This window comes from Uloborus diversus, chromosome 5 (genome assembly GCF_026930045.1).
Source record: "Uloborus diversus isolate 005 chromosome 5, Udiv.v.3.1, whole genome shotgun sequence".
NCBI classification, from domain to species: Eukaryota; Metazoa; Arthropoda; class Arachnida; order Araneae; family Uloboridae; genus Uloborus; species Uloborus diversus.
The window spans coordinates 184,248,536-184,274,602 of record NC_072735.1 but is presented as its reverse complement, the minus strand read 5'-3'; the positions used below and the strand labels follow the sequence as shown (position 1 = coordinate 184,274,602).

General features: G+C 33.8%; 1 protein-coding gene across 1 annotated transcript in view; it reads right to left on the bottom strand.

Moving 5' to 3' along the window:
• The window catches only part of LOC129223332 (sushi, von Willebrand factor type A, EGF and pentraxin domain-containing protein 1-like), a 161,484-nt gene that overhangs the window by 4,151 nt on the left and 131,266 nt on the right, over positions 1-26,067 (bottom strand). Inside the window, 9 exon segments of the mRNA XM_054857898.1 lie at positions 1,917-2,030; positions 5,997-6,202; positions 8,151-8,352; positions 10,200-10,496; positions 13,285-13,443; positions 14,775-14,936; positions 16,103-16,276; positions 17,473-17,663; positions 19,918-20,185. Of these exon segments, the coding sequence (XP_054713873.1) occupies positions 1,917-2,030; positions 5,997-6,202; positions 8,151-8,352; positions 10,200-10,496; positions 13,285-13,443; positions 14,775-14,936; positions 16,103-16,276; positions 17,473-17,663; positions 19,918-20,185 (1,773 nt within the window).

The following is a 26,067-nucleotide window of genomic DNA, read 5'->3' as shown; positions in this document are numbered from 1 at the left end:
GGCCGAGCGCTGGCTGTTCAAAACCGATTTATACCTTTTGCCCCAACCTGTACATCATGCAGAATTTGAATTTCTATCTGAATCATCACAAGTAAATTTTTTATTTGCACAATTCATAATCATTCTTGAAATAATGCATTCCTAAATATGAAATATTCTTCACAAGCTAATTATACTGCTTCAAACACTATGAAGTAATGAATTTAGTTCAAAGTAATAAAAAAATTGTTGCTATTTTTGACTAAGCAAATAAAGAGAAATGATTGCTTCTGTGGAAAAAAAAAAAAAAAAAACTATGTGACTTGAAAGGCTTTTTAATAAAGAAATAGGAAAATAATTTTACAGAATTTTTATACCATTTTTTCCCATTTACTGCTGCACAACTCTCTAGAGATACAGGCGCTATGGAGTGGGAGCGAAAATGAGCAATTCGGACATCTGAAATTTTAAAGCCACTCGTTCCTTCAGCATAAAATTGATAGACATCGGTAAACGATATTCGACTGTGTTCTCATTCCTAATGTAATGTAATGTAAAATCGACTTTATTCAAATTAGTTTAACTTCTCAACTCTTTCAGCAAGTGTAAAGTTTCAGTTTTAGGTTGACATCCTTTGATGCCCAATTATATGCAAACGAGGTAAGTATAAATAGTGAAGATTCCAATCATTCTCTCTCTTTTGCGTTCATCAGCCTCGTGAGTGTTAGATCCGATAGGTGTTGGGGAGTTGCGAACTCCGCCTCCGCTTATGGCCAGAGTTTATTTCATTTTGTTAGTTTATTTTAGTTTCTATGGACCAATAAATTTTCGGTAAGATTTTAAACAAGTTTCCAATGTTCATTTCTTCACATTGACATTAATTCTGCATCTTCCACTGTGTAGTATTATCTCTGCTTGTATGAGCAAGTAATATTGTTGACTAACTTACGGAACTTAGCCTTTCGACTTTACGTTTAAGCATCGTAAGTTATCAAAAATCAGTCCGACTTTGTAGCCCTGGTGATACACCATGGCCGAACTTAATTCATATAGGCTGTGACAATCGCTGAAACTCATGGCAAAGAGGGCGTGACAGGGAACCCCTATTTTCACTATGTTGCCATTGATTGGTGGATGCAGGGATTCCGTGCAGCGCCTCTTGCAGTCAAAATGGTCGAAGTCCAATCAAAAATAAAACAAACTTTAAAGCATTGACATTGATTGGTATATGCATGAGCTGCATCAGTTTAACACAGAAAAGTCATAAATTGTCAAGGCCCCTTACGTGCCAGTGCCATGTAGTGGGGCCATAGATACACATATCAGAACATGATGAAAAACGAGAAAAGGCTCATGGCAAATAGAGGAATATCTTTACTAATAATAAAGCTGTAAGTCTCTCTGTCTGTCAGGATCTCTGCGACCCACATAGCGCCTAGACTTTTCGGCCGATTTTCATGAAATTTGGCAAAGTTAGTTTGTAGCACGGGGGTGTGCACCTCGAAGCGATTTTCCGAAAATTTGATTCTGTTCTTTTTTTATTCCAATTTTAAGAACAAAATGATGGACGAGTAAATTACGAAATTATCATAACATGGAACAGTAGCATGGGCACAAGCCAATTGGCGAGAAATTCACAATACATTTGTAAATATATAAGCAAACCAGAAGACCTTTTAATTTTTCTACTACAGGCAAAGCCATGCAGGAACCACTAGTTCAGAATAAAAGCATATCAAATTTCTGTGCTTCTTAAAAAAAATTAAACGACAAAGCCAAGAAAATTTAAAATAAGAATGAAGTATAAGTATTTGGTATTCTCTGAATAGTGCATTAAGAGGTTGTAGATATAAATATTCTACTAGAATGTGCCATATTGATGTTTCACGTTTCATGAGTTAATATTGCATAAAATCTACAGAGAAACAAGATATTACCTTTTTTGCCCTGATATTGGTGCCTTCTTAATCTATCATATAATTCTTCTTTGTTTCCATAGATAGATGCATTGCTTCGCGCTAAACTGTTTCCTTTTCCATTGTGTAAAGTATCTGAAAATTTGAATTAAAAACTTTGTTAAAACAGAGGTTTCTCATGCAAAAAATCTCATTAATGCAGCATTCACCAAGAAAACATGAATTGAGAAACTCTGAAATTTTCAGGCCCCAAGTCTTAACTTTTTACCTAGTTTTTCTGAAGTATGACACTAAATATCTGCACTCAGGGGTGATTGTGAGTTCATCAAAAAATACCTGAAAGTTTCAAAGCGAGAACGGGGGGGGGGGGGGGGGGGATAATCTTTGGCTCCTATTACTTAAGTGCACCTTTGCCATAGTTTTAAATAGTTCTGAGTCCAAATATTGCGTGCACATTTAATTAAATTTTTAATGGATTACAAAGTTACTTTTGAGCTGGTGTTATACAAATTATCTTGACATTTGTCCATCTTAAGGGATAGTTGTCCATCTTAAGGCTCTTGCAGGTATAATTGATGAGTATTATATAATTTAAAATAAATTGCGGAGGTAGGGAGATAAAAGCATAACGAAAAGAGAACATAATTCCGGTATTTTCGGACATGAAAATACCGGAAATACGTCCGAAAATACCGGAAATTCGGTAAAATACCGGACCACAATCACCCCTGTCTGCACTAATTCATTGATCAAAAGTTTGCTTCTATCAAACTAAAGTAAAGCAAAAATATTTGTGCCTTCACTAAAATTAATGAACAATAACAGAAAGAAGAAAAACTAAAATGGTGGAGCACTTTTATTGCTTACAAAAAGTTTAATGTTTACAAAAAGTAAATAAATAAATAACAAGAAAAAAAATAGATTAACTATTAAATTTAGATCAAGTTATCTACACCAATTTCTGTTTTCCCTTTGATTCTTGTGCATTGATACTATAATACTCCGTTTTTTTCAAATTTTTGCCAACCAATCTACCATTCTCTTTTTAAAAAGTTTCCAATGGCAGGCTACATTTAAATAGAATAAGAACACAAGGAGTATAAAAAGGGCATCAAGAAATGAAAAAAAATAAATAAATAAATAATAATTTAGTGATACAGTGAAACCTGTGTATAACAATACTGTCTATAACAATAAACCTGTCTATAATGATAACCTGTCTATAACAATATTTTTTTTAGGTCTCAACAGTATCGTTGTAGGCAGGTTTTACTGTATCATTAACTTATAAGGGCCATTGCTTCCCACAGAGATCCATACATAGTAGAAGAGACAAGTGGAGGGCTGACAGGTATAATGAATCCATGTCCTCAATAAATATTTAATTTTTTGTAACATATCCATCTTCCAAACAGTATAATTTTTATTTTCAAGTGGTGGTGGGGCGAAAATCTTTATTATATTCAGATTTTTCTGATACGTTCTAAGTGACATTTAAATTTTTAAAAAATATATTATGTAGCATCTTTGATGATAGTCTTTGGAAATGTTTCATAAAAATCTTGAAAGCGTCTTTAAAAAAAATTTAAAGAAAAAACTCTAGTAGTTACATCCAGCAATTGAATAGTAAATAGAAATCCTCATATATGTAATAGCGAATGATCAAATAAGTCCTGACATCATCAACAATGAAACTTGCGCGACGGCATGATAATTTAATATTTTTTTTTCCTTTTGATTATGTTTGACATCCTGGGAAATTCTTTATTTTGACGAATGGGATCCGGTAACTTAACTGTTTTACTGGTACAACTGTCATTTCAGGAGAGTGAAGGAACAAAAAAGTGGTCAACAATGAACGCCATCTACTGGAGCTTAAAGTTCATCCACTGGGGTTAGGGTTAACATTTCAACTTTTAAAATATCACCAAACAGGCATTTACTTTGTTCAACTGTAGAAGCAGTTTTCACCCGTCATACCTTGATGAGCAATTTTCTAGTCCATAATAAAAAGTTATAGTTACAGTCAAACTTGTCTACAATGATACTCTGGGGACTGAGAAAAAAATATATCATTATCTATAGATTATCGTTGTAGACAGTTTGAATTAAAAAATTTCAATTTCAAAAAATATTGTTTTACAGCCTTAGATAGAATTTAAAACAAAAGTTTTGCAAAGTAAAAGGTATAAAACTGTGTATCAAAGATCTAGTTTAATTCAAAAGACATTTACGGAATATTTTCCTTTTTTCTTCGAAAAAAAAGTGTTAATTTTTTTAATACTTTTTTTATATGCAAATCAGGTCAAAAACGAATTTTGCTCAAAACATGGTCTTTCCAAATGACGTGGAACAGGGTTCATACTCGATTTCGATGAAAAAATTCCATGACTTTTCCAAGACTTTTTCATAACTTCAATAAAAATTTTCATGACCTTGTTCAAGAAGAGAATAGCACTATTTAATCTCAAACTGGCTAATTTTTTGGAAATGAGCTTTAGCATAACGTCTACATGAATGCCACAACCTCATTGAAGCACTTACTGGTAATGTGCTATACTGTTAAATCACTCAAGATTTCTAATGCTCTTTACATTTTTCCATGACTTGAAATAAATTTCCATGACTTTCAATGGAAATTTCAATTTTCCATGACTTTTCCAGGCCTGAAATTCGCTTATTTTTTTCCCATGACTTTCCAAGATTTCCATAACCCGTACGAACCCTGGTGGAATCTATAATCTACAAATTAAATGGTTCGACACAGAAGGAGAAAGAAAACTCTCTCGTTTCTAGTTGGGCGCCGTTTCCAAAGGAAATAAACAGCTGTACACATTTCAATCGTCGCTTCTTCCAACTCTTTTGACCCCTCAGCTACAAAATTGTAGACTAATATTAGAAATAATCCGTTCTTCTCTTATCTCACATTCCAGACATTATAGAGTCGTTTTTTGAGACAGAAGAAAAAAAATAAAATTCTTCAATGAGCTTACTAGAGAGAAAAGAATATCATTGCAGACAAGTTTTGTTAGAAAATGATTATCGTTATACAGTCAACCCTCGTTTATCTCGGTTAATTCGTTCCAGGCTTTACGGCAATAACTGAATTTCCCCGAAGCATGCATTCTGTATCTATAAACCGAATATTTTCCTAACTTGAGCGCATTAACTTACTTAGGGCAATTTAAATAGGTTTTTTATATAGTTAGAGTCCCCTAGACATGAAACAGCACCCTAAGCCACCATTACATTTGCATTACTTAATATATGACACAAAATATGAGAAAATGAGAAATATTAGACGTAATAGATATCACATAGTTATATTATTGTGGAATAAAACTACATAGACACATGCATTTCTTACACACTACTATTAATCTATGAAAATAGCTTAACTTGTTCGATGAAGATTTAATTGCCAGTTAGTGACCGTGTGTGCCCCCATTCTTCATTTATCCTCATTAAAGGTATTGTGCTTACAACTTAAAAAGCGCAAAGGATCTGATCTGATTCAGAACAGAGAGATAAGCAAGAAGAAGATTTAAAAATCTAGTACACTGTTTAATACCATTTACGGATGTATTTATCCCCTGGTGATTTATACTTGTAGTTATAATGTTTAACGGTTAAAATGAAATAGCGATTCCTACACTTTCTTCGGCGATTTTATACCTTCACTTCCTCAACTAGTACAACTACAGCCCCTCAGAAGAGCTTACCTTACTTGGAAGACGTACTTTGTTATTCTTTTGTAGGAAAATGTTTATACGAGTGCATAAAAAAGGCTAATTGCTATATTTAAAAAAATAATAATAAAAAAACGAAAAAACCGCGATGTAGGGAAGCCACGAAAGTCGAAGTGCAAAGTAGCGAGGGACGACTGTACACAGGTTTAAAATGTATTGAGTAAATAGGAAATTCGCGGGGACCAAACGTAAATATCGTTGTAGGCAGGTTTATCATTATGGACAGTATCGTAATACACAGGTTTTACTGTATATAGTAAATTAATCAGATTGCGAGCCATGAGAAATTCGAGTTAGGAGTTTCATACACTATTAAAAGCGCATTACAAACAAATTCCAACTGATAGGTCACCTTTCATGTATGTTTCATTGTAGAAATTTGGCATCTCCCAACCATCGTCATCATCGTCATAGTAGTGAGCGTAAGTGCTGTGGTGTGAAGGTGCGATGCTCTCTGCGTAAGGAGCCGGTGCACCGTAGTAAAAGTTAGTCTGTGAGCTGCTCAGGTCCATGGCTGGCTCTGGCATTTTCTTTGGTAAATTCTTTCGAGCGGATGACCTGAGATGAAAAGGGGAACATTTTTAGACAAAGCATATTTCAACGTGACCTACATGATCACCCAATGTTTCCTAGTGGTAAAAAAAGTAATAATTTGAGTTTTTTCTGCCACTTATCTTTCTTGAATGGATAAACAATTAACAAAAACATTGCTTAAAATGATCAGAAATCCCACTTGGGGGGGGGGAGTTATTAGTGAAACTCTTTTTAAACAGTAGTAAGAAAGAAGGGAAGTATTCTTTTTCTTCCCTTTTTTCGAGTTGAAGGGGGGGGGAGTGCCAATAGGCCCCCCCCCTTACAAAATTTACAATAATAAAACAAATAATATTGATTCACAAAAAAGAGAGAAATGGAAGGAGAGCATTCCATGAGAAAATCTTTTCAGAATCATCACTAACAATGACCAAAAATATTGAGTCATTAAAGTTTTTTTATTTTTAGTAGCAAATATGCAAACAAATATTTCAACTAAAATAATACTGGATTCTAAAAAAAAATCAAGTAAAAAAATAAGTGTTCCTAACATGAGGGTATGAAACTCTGAAATGCTTTAGCAAATTTAAATTTCAAATTTGAGGTTTCAATTACTGATATTCTTTTTTTGAATATTTATAGAGAAATAATATGCATTTAAAATATTTATAAATTAATTTATTTTTCAACACACACATATGCTGATTTGGGGACGTAAAATGCAGTATCTGCAAATTTTTCTTTTTCTTTATTTTTTGGCATTTTTGTTATAATGCACTTTAGCTTTATTGAGCAAGCTGAAAATTAAACACACATTGAAAATAAAAATTAAAGTTTAACCTTTCCCTATTGTTAATATGGAATACAAAACATGTTTCTACAAATCTCTTAAAACCTCATTTCTGCAGATACTGCACTTTACCTTCCCATGGCAGTGTATGTGTATGTGCTGATGATATAACATATAAGTAATTTGATAAAAATGTAAACCCCCTTTAAATGATGCAAGAATACAAATTCAACATTTAATATTCTCAAGGATATGAAAAATCATAATTTGAACCGGCTTTCTTTCTAAAAATCCATTTGAGGCAGTGAGAAGCAAAGGGATGCAAGTGGCAAAATTAAAAATTTGGAGATAACCAGTATAAATGGTAGGTGAACCTCTTCTCTATAGTGGGGCAAGATATAGTACTAGTAGCCCTGGTAGGTGCTGCTGTACAGCATGTTTAGAAAAAAAATTCAACGAAAGCCTACCTAGGATGTTATCTTAAAACGGGTTTTACTCGAAACTTGAAAATGTCCCTTTGGTTCTCACTGCATCATATGTCTTTCTGCTCTATTATTTATGTACACGGATAGCCAACAAATAAATATCTATTCAATTACTTTATTTGCCTTTATCACTGCACAATATGACATGAAACAATCTCCTGCTTCATAATAAGAAATGATTAAAATAATTTTTTAAGCAGAATGCTTGAACACACTGTGGGTTTAACTTATTTCTAGCACTTTAAAAAGAACAGTGAACCAGGGGTGATTGTGAGTTCATCAAAAAATACCTGAAAGTTTCAAAGCGAGAACAGGGAAGGGGGGGGGGGAATCTTTGCTCCCTATTACTTAAGTGCACCTTTGCCACAGTATTAAATAGTTCTGAGTCAAAATATCGTGTGTACATTTGGTTAAAATTTTAATGGGTTACAAAGTTACTTTTGAGCTGGTGTTATACAAATTATCTTGACATTTGTCCATCTTAAGGGATAGGTGTCCATCTTAAGGCTCTTCCAGGTATATTTGATGAGTATTATATAATTTAAAAAGATTGCGGAGGTAGGGAGATAAAAGTATAACAAAAAAAACACATAATTCCGGTATTTTCGGACATAAAAATACCGGAAATACGTCCGGAAATTTGGTAAAATACCGGAACACAATCACCCCTGCAGTGAACAGTTATAAAAAACAGACCTACCTGACACATATCATCCAGATGAGAAGCACCAATAAAATGATGAATATCACAGCGCCAGCAATGCCGCCGGCAATATAAACGAACTCGGCTTTGCTCTCGCAGCGAGACCCGTGGAAGTTTGTCGCACAGTGGCACACAGGCTCGTGCGTGTCTGAATGCACTTCACAGGAGCCCCCATTCACACAGTAGTTCTCGCAAACGGCTATAAACAAATCGAAAATGAATTCATTTTACATTTTTTCAGTCTAATTCTGAGCAAATATTTTTAGAGGAAAATATAGACAGAGTTGAAATAATTTACCAAATTAGAATTAATTTTAATATTTCAAAAATGTTATTTGCCAAAATCTGGGATAAAATCATTAATACGGTAGAAGACCATTATAACGCACACCTTGGGACCAGAGCTTTTGAGTTATACAGTTTTGGCGTTATGTAGGTCATTTCACAAATTTTTAAACTAATATTCAGAATATATCTATATATTAGCACTGCAGAAGGGATTTTATCTGCAATGAGTAGTAAAGCACTAATTATAGAGTTAGTCATTCACAAATAAATATTTTTCTTTATTACAAGAAAGTGAAATATCCTGCACTTCTGCTAGCTTCATGGTTTGCATAACAGCTGCATTTTCAAGAACCATCTGGTATTTTCTTTTGACTGTGAATAATAATTTTCATGTAAAAGCTTTGAATTATGATGGAAAGATGAAAAACTGTTTTAAAATTTAATTTGCTTAACAATTTTTATGTTTGCAAAGCAAGACAGAGGGATTTTTTAAACTTCAAAACCAATTGTTTACTTCTGAAAAGTTGTGTGGTTTATAGAGAAGGTATTCTACTGTAGATCAAAATAAAAAGCAAATGTTTGGAGTACTTATGGTTATGTTCTTGCTATCATAAGTCAAAATTATAATCAATGTGAACATAAAAAAAGTCGGCAAATTTAATTCGGAGATCGAGATAATTGAGGATGTACTGTACTTACCGTATTTTCCTGAATATAATCTGGAGATAAATGTAAAATTAATGAGGTGTGGATTAAACGCTGCTGCAGATTATCCGTGTTTTTTTTTTTTTTTGTCTCAACACCCATGCATTTAAACTCAATATTTACAGCAGAATTGGTAGAGACATGGCCGGATTTGGAAGTGTGGAGACCCCTGGGCAACGAAGGAGCGGAGGCCCCTAATCAAGGTTCGAAAAGATCATCATATTTTCGAAAATATCTGATACTTTCATATATATCGAATATTATGATATATATATGTATATATCCGATATTTTCGACCCGTAAAAGTTTGGATATTTTGTAAAAATTTTATTGTGGGGGGCCCTTTTGTTGTGGAGATCCCGGGGCAGTAGCCTCGCCTGCCCTCCCCTAACTCCAGCCCTGGGTAGGGACGTTACCCTGCTAGTATGTTGTTTATTTTAAATAGCTTGAATGTTCTTCATACGCGAAAGATTATACCTTTAGCTCCTTTCTTGACTCTTTGTCTTCAAGCATGGGCGCCCATATACAAAATTTAGGGGGGGGGGGCTCAGATATTTTCCCTAGGATTTAACGGGATATTTTCCCCATGGAGACCGATTTCAGTACACAGGATTAGAGTTATTAAAATTTGATAATTTTAATGACGTATTCATTAATGGGTGGAGAAGAAATATTTTTACATTTTTGCAAAGAAAAATGTACTTAAAGTAAGGAAGTTGTAATTTCTTGGGAGGGGGGGGGGAGCTTGAGCACCTACTTGCCCCCCTATATCAAGTAATTAGCGTACTATAATGACAATTTCGAGAAAAAACCATTATTTTTCAGTTAAGTTTTTATATTAGTTTTGAATTTAACTTAAAAGTTATTAATTCTTCACGTTTTTGATTTCGTTGCTAAAATATTACGTTGAATCAAAACTTCATTTTTTTGCATCGTATTATCTGCAGATTATAAGAAGATTTTTTTTTCTTCAGGCCGCTTTTAGGATTATATGCCGCCTCAGATAATAAACTGGAAAATATGGTATCTGTAAATATAAATAAAAATACTCACACACGCATTCTCCCGTCCTGTTCTCCAGGCGATATTTAGGCTGACAGTCGCAGTCGTAGGAATCCGCCTCCTCCCTGAAGACGCAGAATGCATTGGCTTGGCAAAGACGCATCTTACCGTCCACCAGGCAGGGATTGGTGCATTCAGTCTCGGAGATGGCCCCCTTGCCGGCAGTGGTGGTGTCTTGGGGGCAGGGTTTGCACTCCGATTCCTGCTGCTCGCGATCCATGTAAGATCCTTTCGGGCAGGGGACACAGTGTCTGCTCACGTCCATGAAAGAGCCTGGACTGCAGAGCTCTAAAAGTGTAGACATTGGTCAGAACCAAGGTTGGCTTTCTGCCGGCAGAAACTAGTTTTTGCTGTGTGCCGATGGCAGAAACTGGCTATAACCGGTAAAATCCGGCAGAAACTGGCAAGAACTTAAAAGTGTCTTTAATAACTCAAGTAATAAGTAAATGATGTTTGTTTAAGTAAACTAAAAAATTAAACATCATTTCATCATTTTGAAAAATAAAATCCAATGATAGTGCCCTTGATTTAGTTCAGAAAGGGAACTTTTCAATTGCGGAGGCTCGTAGTATGGATTGATTTAACAAAGGATAAAAAATCATACGGGGATAATTAGGAAAGTGGAGTGACATACAGAATTAAACGGGCATTACTGATTGTAATTTGCTCACTTATATGCTTCCTCTAAATTGATTACGATTGAAATTATCGTGTTACGTGCTTAAAGAAGAAAGGCCCAGAATTTTACTTGCCTAGAATTTTGTCACAGCTTTGCAAAACAAATTGGCCCCATTTCTCAAAACTTATTTTTCTAGTCAAATTTTTACCACAATCCCAGTTACTACACGGGGGACCAGTTATATAATAGATGAAAATTTCACGAGCATTGCTTGCTCCTTGATGCATTGTCTGCTAGCTCTTCTATTTCAAGAATATTCTAAAGTTTCTCATTTGTGCATATTAAATTGAGAACCTGTTTAGATTTTTGAAACCACTTTTTCGAAGAGGCAATTGCATAGTCCCAACAATGTAATATTTGATTTTGAATTGTGATAATTTTGTAATAAAATTACAGTGCTTTGGTTAACAATTAATTATTTTTTCCATGTATTTTCTGTTGTGTATCAGGAATCAATTTTTCATTTTGTGAGTTTTTGCCAGTTTCTGCCGCAACTGTGGCAGAAAGTGGTTTTTGCCATGCCGGTTTTAACCGGTTTCTACCAGTGGTTTTAACCACCGTGGCAGAAATTTGCCAACCCTGGCTCAGAGGTGATTGATTTTCATGCAGTTTGTGCATGAAGTTTCACTCCCATTCTCATTTGTCTAACAAACTGCATGAAAATCCATCAGGTAGGTCTCTGATGGATTTTCATGCAGTTTGTTAGACAAGTGAAAATGGGAGTTCGGAAAGTCACTTTAAAACATTCATTTATAGCACACTTACCAAGAGTCATAATAAAATTCAAAAGAAAAAAGTTTTACTAATAAATCTTTCAGTTAAAAACTAACCAGAAAAGAATTTATTGATGGCATTTTACAAATACATACAGGCCTGTAATTTAGCGGGGGAGGGGATCAAAAGGGCTTTGAAAAATGGATGGTTTTACCTATAAGTGGGCATGTTTTTTGTTGTTTTCAGATAAAAGTTGCATTGAGTAATACACCTTTTGTACCCTCCCCCCTGGAAAAATTCAAAGTTAGGGACCTGGATATATGAATTAAAAAGATTTAAGTAACACATTTAAACAAAAAACGCTTATGATACAGAATATTTCTGAAACTTTAAAACCACATTTGAGAGCACTGCAGCAAGGATAGTTCCAAAAAAGTTTTTTGTTACATAATACTGATTTGGGAAACAATTTTGTTAAAAATCAGGCATTCATTTAGACAATTAACAAACAGATATTTTTAAAATAGGGTTGCAGGGTCATGGCACAGACTAATGGTGAAATTTTTAAAGGACTGGTCCATTTTTGGGGGCATTGCTCCTGCAGGGGATGCTCCACTGCTTTTAAGGCATTGTCACTGCTCCTAGGGGTAATACAGTTTTGGTAAAGGTCATTAAAAAAAAAAATGGAATGAACTTAGACAGATTTAGAAAACACACTCTTGGGTTGAAACAACTCATTTAGGGTGAAAGCTGTTACAGGATTGTGAACCCCCCCCCCTCCAATAAAGCAAGTTTAAGTATCTTTCATGAAAAAGTTTGGTATGTTTGACCAACAGATCAGAGCTTTTTGTACTTTTGGCTTCAATTTTTTTAAAAAATGTTTCCACTCTTTTGATGAAATATTTTCAAGCTAACATTTGGTAACAAATATTCAAGTTCAACCTAAAATGACTGGAGAAGACCGGGGGGGGGGGGGGCAATGCTTGATATGCCTCTCTATAAATTCTGACCTGAGGAATCACCAGCACAAAATTAAATGCTGATACCCATTTTGTAAACTTCCTATTTGCTCCAGGTGTGCAGTAGATAGAGGGCTTGATGATCAATGATCAAGGGAACTTTTGCAAATTAGATTTTAACAAAGAATTTCGCCAAGATTGATAAATGTACCCGATGACAAAATGAAATGAATGAGGACTTCCCTCGAAAACAGTATGTTTTGCAGGATATTTTTGTTTTATTCCTCCTTCTCATATTATAAAAATTTTCTAGTGGGGGGAGGGGGGGGGGGAGACTTAAAATTTACAAAACATTAAAAGTGATTGACAACATTTACAAAGACAGCAATTTTTCTAACAGTTGACAATTTGTCAGAAAAAGTAATCAAAAACTATTTGTTGGTTAATGTGTATTTATCAATAATGCTTAGGTATTAGATTAAAGTTTACATTAATTAACTTAGGTTAACTAATACCTAGGTATGCTATAAGTTCAATGTATAGGTTTTTAAGGATACAACTCATATTACTTTCTCAAACCTCCTATGCAAAAAACATAATTTAGTTTTATCGAAGCCTATAATATACTGTAAACTCTTCAGAAATTTTCGAGTGGATTGGAAGAACTGGTGCGGTAGAAATTTTTGTATGAATTTTTAATGAGTTTGATAGTAAAAAAAAGCACCTTCAGAGCACTCTGTTTCCGACTTGGCACTGATGGAGGGTGTGGTGCGCCTCAATGGACACTTGATGCAGGCCGGAGCTCCTTTAGGCCTAAAATATCCTCTCATGCAAGGTTCACAACTTCCGTCTTTGGTCAACTGATAGCCGGCAGCACACTCTTCTGCAAAACAAGCCAAACAAAACACATAAGCAAACTTGAAAAAAAAAAAAAAAAGAAAAGTTTAAACAGTGATCTTGCATCAGATTATAGTAAATTGTACCTTACGAGTACAGTACAGTAGCCGCCGCTTAATCTGATCACGGTTAATATTATCATTCGCTTAATGTTATCAGAATTACAAAGTCCCGGAACACTTGTATGTTAACACACGTGGAAAAAGTCAGATATTGTAATCAGCATCTTTGTTTATTGTTATCACTTTTTCATAAACTTTCAATTTTTCCCCGTAATTTTTCCTCAATTAATAGAAATACATAGGCAAACCCTGACGAGACTAACTTTCTGTGTAGCATTTTGTGGTTTTCAATAGCAGTTCAAAATTTTTCTAGCAATGAAGCTACAGAAAGTTCGCCCCAGTGACCACAGACTCCCCCTAAGAAAACTTTCTTTTGCACCTAAAAAAATTCAGTCGCTGGACATGGCATTGCTGTAGGACCTCCATTGTTGCCATTGCTTTGTAAACTATTGAAGAATTGTGTAGAGATTGAAAACAAAGCGAAGTTAAATTAAAATTTAAACAACAAGCAAAACCATGCTGGAAAAGATAGAAAAGCTGAATGTGCTTTGAAACTGGTTTACGAATGTCAGGGAAAACGGTCATATTTTACTTTCACCTATTACTATGTGATTAAAAACTGCATAATTTGGCTTTAACTTTTTATAACTCAGATATTTCCATTCTGTTAATTTAATAATTTATAATTTGAAAGTGCGTTTAGTTGAGTCATTGTGATTTTAATTTGAGGTAGCCAAAATAAATGCACTTAATTGGAAAAAAAATCATTATTTTGTGTCTCCTGGATTATTTTCCGTTATTATTATCAGTCAATTATTGTTATCAAATTGTATTTATCCCAAAGTGATCATATTAAGCGGCGCCTACTGTATTTAGTTTGTTATTTGTTGGAGCTGATACACAGAAATTTTGTTCAGCGGAAAGAAAAAAAAAAAAAAGCCTATGCACCTAAAGTTGCTCATGTTTCATTTATTTAACACAAAACTGAATGCATTAGAATGCATCAATGCAAGTTTGCATTATTTTTAATGAACCTAAGACTTCGGCACTTCACGGACTGTCCTGTTTTTAAAGATATTCAAGATTGGTTTCAAGCCCAATAAATAAAAAAGTAGACAAAAAGTAGTATAGTGACCTTGGATAGTTAAAAATTATCAAATAACTTCATAAACTTATTTCATGATAGTGAAGAAGAAAATCTCCAAGGAAGATTCTTAAAAAAGGAGAATCCAAACATCCAAATGTGTAGCAATACCTCTGCATTCTTGGAGCGATATTGCTTTATTGCTTTTTGTGGTTAAATCAGGACCACAAGATAAACAGCTGAATGCTCCCTCATTTGGCTGATAGAAGCCATGGCCACAGGGGCGGCACAGGTTAGCTGTATCGTCATAGTACATTCCTGGGAGGCAACGTTCTGAAAAAGAAAAAAAAACCCCTCAATATAAGTTAAAGCCCACTTATTGAAAATTATATCTTATGATCAAGAGCAAATTTCCAGTAAGTACTTTTTCAAAAATTTCAACAAACATCAAAGAATTGTAGTTGGAAATTCATTTGTTTTCTTAAAAGCTTTTCCCCAAATAAAACACAGAGTTTCCGGACATTTTTTTGATCATACTTCATGTCTAATATGCAATGCCCCCCTGGTAATTTATATTTCATATAACTTAAAGTACAAATGTATTTTCAAGTAACACTGCTCTAAAAGACAATTTATTTTAAACAAGATTTCAAACACCATGGGAGATATAAAAAAGAATGAGCTGATGTGTGCATCACATGACTTCCTTTTACTCCAATTTAATGTCATTTTCTGAATATTGGCAGTTTTAGTATGATTCAATAGTTTACTCTCTAAATATCACCAACAGTGGCCAAATTGATCAGATTTAAAATAAAAAAAAACGCCAAATTTGTCGCCAAGTTGGCGAAAAAACTTGGCAACCAAAAGACTGGCGATATATTGCCAAGTGTCCGCCAAATTATAGCACCACGTGAGTTTACATCGAAATTAACAATGATTTCCCCCCAAAAAGGAGCAAAAGACCCCCTTTGGAGCATACGAATGCAACCAAAAAAGAAGGTGCACAACTAAACCCCACTAGGAGTCTACTTACCAAATTTCAACTTTTTAGGACATACCGTTCTTGAGTTATGTGACATACATACATACATACTCACATACATACATACATACAGACGTCACGAGAAAACTCGTTGTAATTAACTCGGGGATCGTCAAAATGGATATTTCTGGTGTCTGTACGTTCCTAGGCACATATATATCCACATGTGGTCAGGTTGAAAAAAAAACTCAACATTCACTTGGGGGTGAGCAAAATGGAAATTAAGGCAAATTTTTGGGTGAAATTTTTTTCTCAAATACAATACTTCCTTTTTTGTAAAAGGAAACAAAAAGACTTGTTCCACTTTTCAGCACATTATTCAGTTGTGTGTTTAAAGGATAGGTATAACTTAGCAATATGCACTAATCTCATGTAACACTATCTTGCACATTGGATTGATTCATTTTTTCTTTTTATTCAGAATATATACTTAAAAAACAGAAAATACTCTTACCTTTACATTCAGAAATGGATCTTGCTCCAGTGCTTTCGGTTGTTCCTTGCTTGTCTCCGATTTGAAGACAAGCTTTGCAGGTCAAATGACCCGTACCATCTTGGTATGTACCAACAGGACAGGAAAGGCAGCTCCTGCTCGAGTTATCGTAAAATGTTCCCAGACCACATTCAACTGAAAGAAGAAAGAAAATTTTTTACATGAATAAAAATTTTGTAAACATAAAACCATTGCAATTAATATCCTTGTTTAGTTTTGAAGAATAAATAAAACATGCATGGTTCATAACTTGGATTTTGGGAAAGGAGTATCTTTTGCAAAAATACGGGATTGCACTGCAGATAGGTTTTTCTTTCATTTGAATCATTAAGTAAGCCTAAATAAAAATTCTAAACACAAAATTAATCAAATGATATTTTTGTTGAAGAATAAATAAAACATGCATGGTTCACAACTTGGATTTTGGGAAAGGAGGCTCTTTTGCAAAAATACGGGATTGCACTGCAGATAGGTTTTTTTTTATTTGAATCATATTTTAAGTAAGCCTAAATAAAAATTCTAAACATAAAATTAATCAAATGATATTTTTGTTTAAGAATAAATGAAACGTGGATGATTCAGGAATTTTGAACTTTAAGGAAGAAAACCCTTTTACAAAAATACAAGATGTCAATACAGGCAAGTTTTCCTTTATTTGAATATGCTTGAGTAAAAGCTCCGAAAATTACACGGAAATTTTAAAATATGGAACCCAAAAACTGGAAAAGTTCATCTACTCATTCAGCATCTAGTGAGACAATAGTGCTGCTTCGAATGAGGGTGAAGTGCCCTTCTCAATTAATAATGTTCCCACGCAATGATTATCTCTAATAAGGCAACACCTTTTCCATATTTGTAATGTATTTCAATTGTCAAATATATTTCTTTATTTCATTTTACACAAACTGCCGAATGGCAACACCTCATTCTTGAAAGGTAAAAGATTCGAGAGATCGCGTTCGATAGATTTGTAATTGAATTGAGCGACGACCTCTTGAGGTGTAACAACGTTATGTGTGATGTTAATAAGGTTTGATTGATTTTTATAATACATTGGAGTCAAATCTATATACGAAATTATGGAGTTAATTTATACCTTTCCAACTCCCTCAAGGGCTTAATTTCTAAAGAAATGCAGTTGCCTTATAGTCTGAAGAACTTATGTCATATTTAAATAGTTTGAATAATGTTTAATCTGTAAAAATGCGCTCAAAATTCAAAAGAAGTACAGGAGCTACGACCCTGTGAGCTTCCATGCAAACAAAGCAATATTCAGAATTTTATCAATAGATAAGTAATGAACTGGAGATTTTTAAAACAATGAAACATACCGCAATTTGGAGCAACCACCACTTGGCCAGACGGACAAGTGTAGTCAGTAACCATGTCCAAGGAAGTCAAATCAGGCAAAACGTTGGGCAGCGTGTCATGTATGTCGAAAGCTTGATTTTGCAGAATGGCGGATTCAAGAACTTTCTGGATGTTGGATTGCTGCTGAGTATTTATATTAACAACAGGATCCCTGAAAAATGAAAACAAATTACATGTAAACAATCTTTTAAACTGTTTTTTTTTCTGAATAAAAAAAAATGTTTTTTTTTCCTCCAGCAATTATTAACTGAATGTACAGTCAACTCGCAATAACTTAAACTTCAATAACTCAAATTTTTCGATAGTATCTCAAAAAAAAAAAAAAAAAAAAAAATCCCTGGAACTTTCTTGCTTTGTTAATAAAATTTTATTTCTTTAACCCTAAATACTTTGTGGGCCTTCTTAATATCTCAAATTCCCCCCCCCCCCCCATTGCCTTCAAAAAACTTTCAATCCCCTAATACTCGTATTTTTAAACGGCTTTGCCTTTTACTATCAGAATAGTTTGTTATCTTCCCAACTCATGCAATCTTGGGAACGAGGAATGCATTTTCAGGCTCTCTCTTTTGTTTGTGATTTTCACAGTCGTGTTCTCTGCGGGTATGTGGGAGGGGAGACATGTTTCAGCAGCTGTTTTCTGTCAGCAGTGGACAACGGTCAAGTTTCTGGAATAAACGTTATCTCAGCTTCAACTTGAGTGACTAGTCCACTCGTTCTAGTCTTTGCCTTAGTCTTCAGATGATGACATTGTAGAATTCATCATCCAAATAATAAAAAATAATCTCTAAATCGGGATTTTTCAAAGTTAAGGATGAGATCAGGGGGGGGGGGAGTTGCGAGATGTGGACAAAAAGTTTTACAAATAATTATTTATTGCTGTGTTTTTATTAATTTAATTAACTGTGTTAAAATTAATTTATTGCTGTCATAAAACAACTGCAAGATTATAAAATCAGTAAGGTCTACTACTGTCTCTTATTACAAATAATTCAAAAGACAAAAATTCATGTTTATTTTACCATTTACTTGCGTTTCTAAGAATAAAATTTAACCATTTGTGAAGTTTATAATTATTGTTTTAGGATTTAAACAGAGTTAAAACTTTGAGGGGTCGCCAAAATACTTAGTTTAAAAAGGGGGTCGCAATGTCTAAAAGTTTGAGAACTCTTGCTGTAAATAAACAGAAAGTGCCATGCATGCATGATGTGGCTTTTAATGAATTAATGATATGGACTTAATAGATTTAATGCCATTTCCCATTTGGAAAATGTAATTGACGTTGGGGGAAAAAAAACCCTGCCAAACTCTTTTTAATATTTATTTTGAATAAATTATGGTGAGTTCTTAGTGTTCATTTTCATTAAGGGGTACTTTGAATGGAATGATTTTTGGAAGATTTTCAGTAACTCGAATTTTTGACGACTCAAATTTATTATGTCTTTCCTTCAATTTCCAGTTGAGGAGGATCAACCCCTTTAAATACACACACCAAATTTAACTTAATAAGCGAAAAATTGCTTTTTAGACAATCATATTTCTTTCTTTTCCCTCCCTTCGAATAATATAAACCCTCCAAGGTCACTGAAATCTGACGTGTTAAAACCTGATTTTCAGCTCTACACTACTTACTGCTTTAGGGCCATACCACGGAAAACGGTAATTTTGTCCCGCACTTGATGCTTCAAATATTTCATAAAATATAATAACTTAAAAGGATGATGAACAAAATTTTGTTGCTTAAGAAACCACAAACGAATGTGTGACTACTTAAGCAAAAACATTCTTCAAAAATTATTTCTTTTTTATGAAATATAGGAACCGTCACATGAGGGACAAAATGACCATTTTCAATGGAATGAGCCTATACATATTTTTTTCAATGCTTTAAATAATTATTTCTAAACTAATGAGATATGTTTCCTTAACGTTGGAACCATAGCTTTCAAAATCTACAATTTGTTTCGTCATTTTTGCATTAATAGAGCCAAAATATTAGCTTATTCATAAGCAAGTTACCAGAGGTTGATTTTGGATGTCCTCGCACATGACGCATGTAAATAAATTTTATTTTAAATAACAAAATTTTTTTAATAAAATTATAATTATGTCAGGAGTATCTTTGTATCAAATATAAAGATTAAAAAAATTGTTTGCCCCTGTTTCATTAAAATATTAAGAGATATGACGAAATGTTGATGAAATTTAAGTGTATTTTTGTCCTGCACCTGACAGTGGAATGGCTCTTTAGATCTACTCTACTTAATGGTTTTTACATCTACTACACTACTTGGGCGTGTAAACGAGTGACCAGACCAGCATTTAACATTTATTGTACTGCACAATCAAATTTAAGGGAGCCAACATACAAAATTAATTAAGCTCACAAAAAATATTTGAACACTTACTTATTTGCAGGGAAAGAGATTTCTACAATGTACAGTTCATTGCTTTCCAGTTGCCGTGCGATTCTCGGTTGTTTGCTGCACTGAACTTTCACTTTGAGACCGTTGCAAACTCCCGGCACATTGTCCGAACATATCCTCCATTCGCGGTTCACCCGGAGAAGATTGTTTTCGATTCGTGATTTCAAGATTTTTTTACCAGATTCGGAACAAACCACAGAAGATGGGAAGTTCATTCCTATGCGGAAAATCTTTTGAGCTGGTCTTCGTTCTGCAAAAAATAAAAATTATTTTTTATAAAATTACTACCATGCATAAGTAGACATACATGATATTTATAAAGACCAATTTTAATATGAATTACTAGCCTGCGTGCCCGGCGTTGCACGGGCTACTTAAAAAATGAAAGAGCTGTTCAATTGATGTTTTTGTATTATTCTGACATCAGTTTCTAAAGCGCTAAGGAGTAAATAATTACGCGTAATGCAAGGTTTGCAAAACACCAGTAGAGCATATTTTTGGCAAAAACCTCTTTAACGTTAATCATATTTATCAATAATACAAGTTATGAGTATTTTCAATTAGCACAAAAGATGAAAAATATATGCATTCTCAACTATAATATGTGCTCACTTTAAACTGAATTAAATCTGATAGAATATATCTGAAATATTTATGTACAATTATACAATCAGCTTTTTACATAAAATGACACACACTTTTTTGTTGATTACGTGAAACTAAAGCACCAAGACTTATTAAATACCAATAAGCATTAATTTAATATCAAGCCATCAGATTCCAATTAAGCTTTAGTTAAAATCCTTAAAAACAATCTTTTTTGTTCAACTCTGTTTCACTTAAAGAAATCCGAACAATCTTAATTTAACGTGTTCTTTTAACGATACAAACTGTATTGCAAAAATCGAAACAGGGAGGAAAAAGAGAGTTATTACAATTCGAAAACTCACCCATGTGACGGAAAAAAGTCCAACAAAATAAACATAATTAGTCGCACATCCTAAATGTACCCAAATATGAGGCCGGTGAATGATAAACTTACACTTCAATCAATAAACATTACTAAAGAAACATTTTTTATATGCTGAAAAGAGTTAAGAACGTTGAATGTGAAAAAATAAGAAAGGACAGACGATAAATATCCGAATAGAGCAACCAATTTTAAACTAATTAAAAATGAAATTCTGGATGGAAACGTTGTTTTAAGATTTGGACAGCAGCCAAAAGAATCTCTTTTGACACAATTATTAGAATTTTATTTGCTCACCCATATGCAAAATGGCAACAGGAAAGAAATAAAAATTCCTGAATAGCATTATGTTAATTAACGTTTTAATTAATATCTCCGCTAATTAAAGTCGTACAATTATGAGATTGGTCCTATTGTTTTCTTTGGAAAATTTCGAATTGATAGGTATCTCGTTTGACTCCCGATTCGCAGTGGTTCTCGAGAAGATCGATCTTCAGACAGACAGACAGACAGACGCGAACAGATTTTAATATTATAGTGGATGGATATCCATATAAGGACCGTTATGATCAATCCCTCATCCTCCAGAAGGTAAATTCAAGGTAAATTTTGATTGTAATTTCATTCTTTTAGAAAATTTCAAACAGAAAACAAAGTAGGGTCTGGTGGGGGAAAGTGGTCAATGGGGTAAAGTGGTCATACGTCAAATAAATGGTTATAGCTTGGAAATGAATGTTTGAATGAATGTGAAAATTTTATTTTAGAGTAAGGCAGTTAGAAACTACATTTTGAATACAATATTTTACAACTGGCAAAATTTTATTCGGTAAAAAAAAATATTTTGCGTGAACATGAAAAATTTTAAAATCTAAACACCTATTTTAACATCCTTTGGAAATTTTGTTTGTTAGAATTAGGAACAGATTGACTGTACAGGAAGCTTCCTACATGTCTCAAGAACTCTTACTAATTAGCAGTTAGCTGAATTTATTTTAGATATTTTTTAGAACAATTTAAGTAAGATGGGGTAAAGTGGTCATAATATTAGGCTTAACGAATATTGTTCTTCTAATGTCACTTAATCTTTAGGTAGGAGGCAGATACAAATTAAATACTAATTTTACTTAATATGTATTGTTTTTACAGTAAACGGGGTTAAATATACGAGTATATGCGTATATATACGAATATATACTCGTGTAGACATGTACATAGACATATTCACATAAATGCGCCAATAAATACGTATATGGGTATCTGCAAGTATTTTTTATACAGCCATACATTCTACTATACACGTATATGCTTGCTTACACTCGTAAACACGTATATATAAGAACACTTATGTACTCAGGTAGACACGTCTATACGCATACGTACTCGAGTAGACACTTACATACAAGCATATGATATAAAAGTATATAGGGTGATTTTGTAGTAAGTTACCGCCCTAAGCCAGGGCTAAGGCAGAAATACTTAAAATACACCACCAGCTCTTCGCCACCAGCTCATGTGATTCCTATTCCGGGCTGATGAGTGCTAAAAAGAACGAAACTGATGGAATAACTGAGCTGGTGGTGTATTTTAAGTATATAGGCTGAGTTTACATTCTTGAGCAAATTATTAAAAGGTGTTAGAGGAGAGGATAAGAAGTAAGAATCAATAAGGAACATATGGTCACAAACACAATGCTGACGCGCTACATGCACGCAAAATGAGAAATTGATGGACGCAAAAGAAGTCACAAATTTATATATATATATATATATGTTACACAAATACAATTTTACACAACATTTTAGGACTTAAGAAAGTTTTAAAGCGATTGATGAAATTTGCGGCCTTTAGCTGTAATACATGCGTCGCATTCACAGATCCCTCTCTGTTGCAATAACGAGACTTTTGAAAAACTTTCATCAGTCGCTGCGCCTTTGTTGCGTAGCGTGTATTAGAGCTACTACAGATCGAAACTTTCAAAAACTGCTCTAAATATTTCTTAAAAACTAAAATGTTACGTAAAATCACCTTTGAGCAACAAATTTGTGCCCTGCTTTGCATCCATCACTTTCTGGCTTTGTGTGCATGTAGCGCGTCAGTGATTATAATTTCCTTATGATTCTTTGCTTCTTATCCTCCCCTCTCACACCCCTTTGATTTTTGTCCAAGAGCTTAGATTCACTCTGTAAGCCGACATGTATATAAGCGTACTCGTGCTTCCATATTGTATATACGTGAGTAGAGACATACCAAAGACGCACTGGATGGATCCACGAATTAACTTGTGTATACCCGCATATGTATGTATGTACACTTACATATGCGTATATACGTCTACTATACACACATATACTCAAGTATGCACGTATTTTCTCGAGATACAAGTGCATACGCGCATATGATGTTCGTTTATACACGTATATACTCGTATATACAAGTGACACTCACATATATGTGGCACGTATATATATGTGACACCTACGTACTCATTTAGACACGTATAAACTCCTGTAGGTAATCACGTATACATGCTTATATACCCGTATATACACGTATATACTTGAGTAGGCACGTGCGTAAATGTATCTGATTTATACATGTATCTACTCATATAGGAACGTGTTTACTCTTGTATAACACGACATGTATATATTCTTGTATACACGCATATACTCGTGAATATACTTGTAACTATAAAAACAACTGAAATATACAAGTATTAGGGTTCTTTATAATGGTTTTGCATCTATTTTTAACTATGACCACTTTACCCCATGCTATGACCACTTTCCCCCACCCCATGGGGTAAAGTGGTCATAAAAACATAGGGAAAAGAAAGTTCTATAAAACTAATAAAATCAATATTTTTCTTCCTAAAATTTAATGTACCGTGTTCTTTAATAATGCAATGTAAAATAACAACAAAAAAAGTTGAAGTTTTTAAAGAATTTGTTGCATTTATTTTCCACCTAAGTTGAAAACATACGATTTTATGACCACTTTACCCCACCAGACCCTAATAATTTTGTATAGTGTACAATGCAAAAGCTTATATTTTAAATATGCAGCATAAATTTAAGTACAATTAACATTTAAAACCAATTTAAAACAATTTAAACCCCCCCCCCCCCCTTTTTTTTTTTTTTGCAAATTTCTAATAATTTTGAAGATTGAGAGGAAAACTTTTTTTTCTTAAAAAATTTCTGAGAATTTGCTGTTTGCCAATACATTTGCCAAATAGGTTTATTTTGTCAAATTTATGATTTGATCACATTTGATGCAGTGGCAAATGCTGATTTTCTATATTTTTTTTTATTACTTCTGCTTCATTTACACTGGTCTTATGGGAATGAAAATGTTTACTAAAACTAAAAAAAAACGCCTTTAGATGCACATTGGAACCAGTAAAATACCGAAAGCAAAAATCTTGCTATCACAAACACAGTAAAATAGCCAGAAAAGAGAATTTCAATGATTTTTTTACATAAAACAGGGGTGCCCACCTAAAGGGGGGAGGGTTGGTGAAGAATGCGCTATTGAAATTTTTAGGGGGGGATGTTTTTAGGGGTATTTTTAAATTTTTTTTGAGGGGCTCTTTGCGACATTTAGTGGGGGGGGGGGTGCGCTCTAATCCTTAGGAGGTGCACCCCAGAATTAAGCATCCACCCTAGCAAACTTAGATAAAATGAAAAGCTTTCTGCGAACACAAATCCTAACTGGAAAATTTTCTGCAAATAATTATTTTACCTAACTCACCCTTAAATAAAGAATTAAATTTATATTTGTTGACCTAACAAATTGTGTCTAACTCCCGCAAGGAAGGTAAACACCAAGTTTAGCAGATGCCTTTCTATTTCACATTTCTCTAGCTATCAAGTGAATGAAATGTCAGAATTCAAGTTGAAAGGCTAAATCATTTTATTTATAAATCCAATAATTAACAACTGTAAATAAACTTTAACATCGATAAATGGTATAAACAAGTATGAGGGATTTCAACACTACTCAAATCAATCTTCATGTTCCAAAAGAACGTCTTTCCAAAAAAACATTTGACACCCTAACATGAATTATTCTAAAATGTTTCAAAAAAATTTTAAGTCCCTAACTCTCATGGCGAAATCCTAAAAGCCATCTCCTCAGTGCAGGACGTCGCTTCAACAGCGAACGATCCTCTTAAAAATACGACTATCGTCAGTCGAAAATGAGAGACGCGAGCAGAAGAAGGAAATGATTTCCTTCTCATTCCCCCTGCTTATAACATACGGCGCACTCAATGCATATCACGCCGGATATGCGTACGTAAGAGCTCAATCTGGATGTTTCCAGAACATTCGATTTGCCGCTGAGCTATCGGGAGATTACATCATCTCCGCTCGTGGTCTGACATCACATCCTTCTTTCTGACGAAACACGTGGTTCGAAGTCGTTCTGATGTTTACACGTTGATTCTCCCGATACGTGATTTGAAACAAGCGTCCTTTAAGGGACAAGATTAACTGCCTTTTCATTATTAAAGAAATACAAGTGAGTAAAAACATTTACACTTAGTTTACACTTAGCTTTCAAACTGAATTGGTGAGAATATTTCTCAAATAGACATTTTTTGGCTACCAATATTCAAATGTGAAAGAGGTAAAAAAAAAGTGCTTTAATTCATTTAATTTATTTTTACAATAACATATAGTTCATGCTTATTTTTCACCAACTGAAGAAAACTGACAGTCATTTTTTTTTCACACATGTGCTTTAAAAGGCTTTTGGAGAAAGGCTTTAACAGAAATAAACTGGGATTGTTTTTTACATTCCCTTTATATATATATATATATTTATTTATTTATTTTTGAAATTTTTTTTTATTAACCTTAGCAGTTTGGAAAAAATATCTGCAGAGTCAAAAATTTTCTGTGAATGCCGCTCCTACATTTGTCTATATTATACACAAGCGGTACCCGAACGGTTTTGCCCATAGTAGAAAATTAAGAGGTCATTTGGTTAGCTTTTATATTTACAAATAATGGATGATGAATTTCTCGCCAATTTGCTATGTTCATTTGCTCGCCGATGTTCCACATTATGATAATTTTCTCGCCCACCACGTTATGGTAATTTGCACTTGCTTACAGTATGATAATTTGCTTGGTAAAATGTTTTTAAAATTGGAA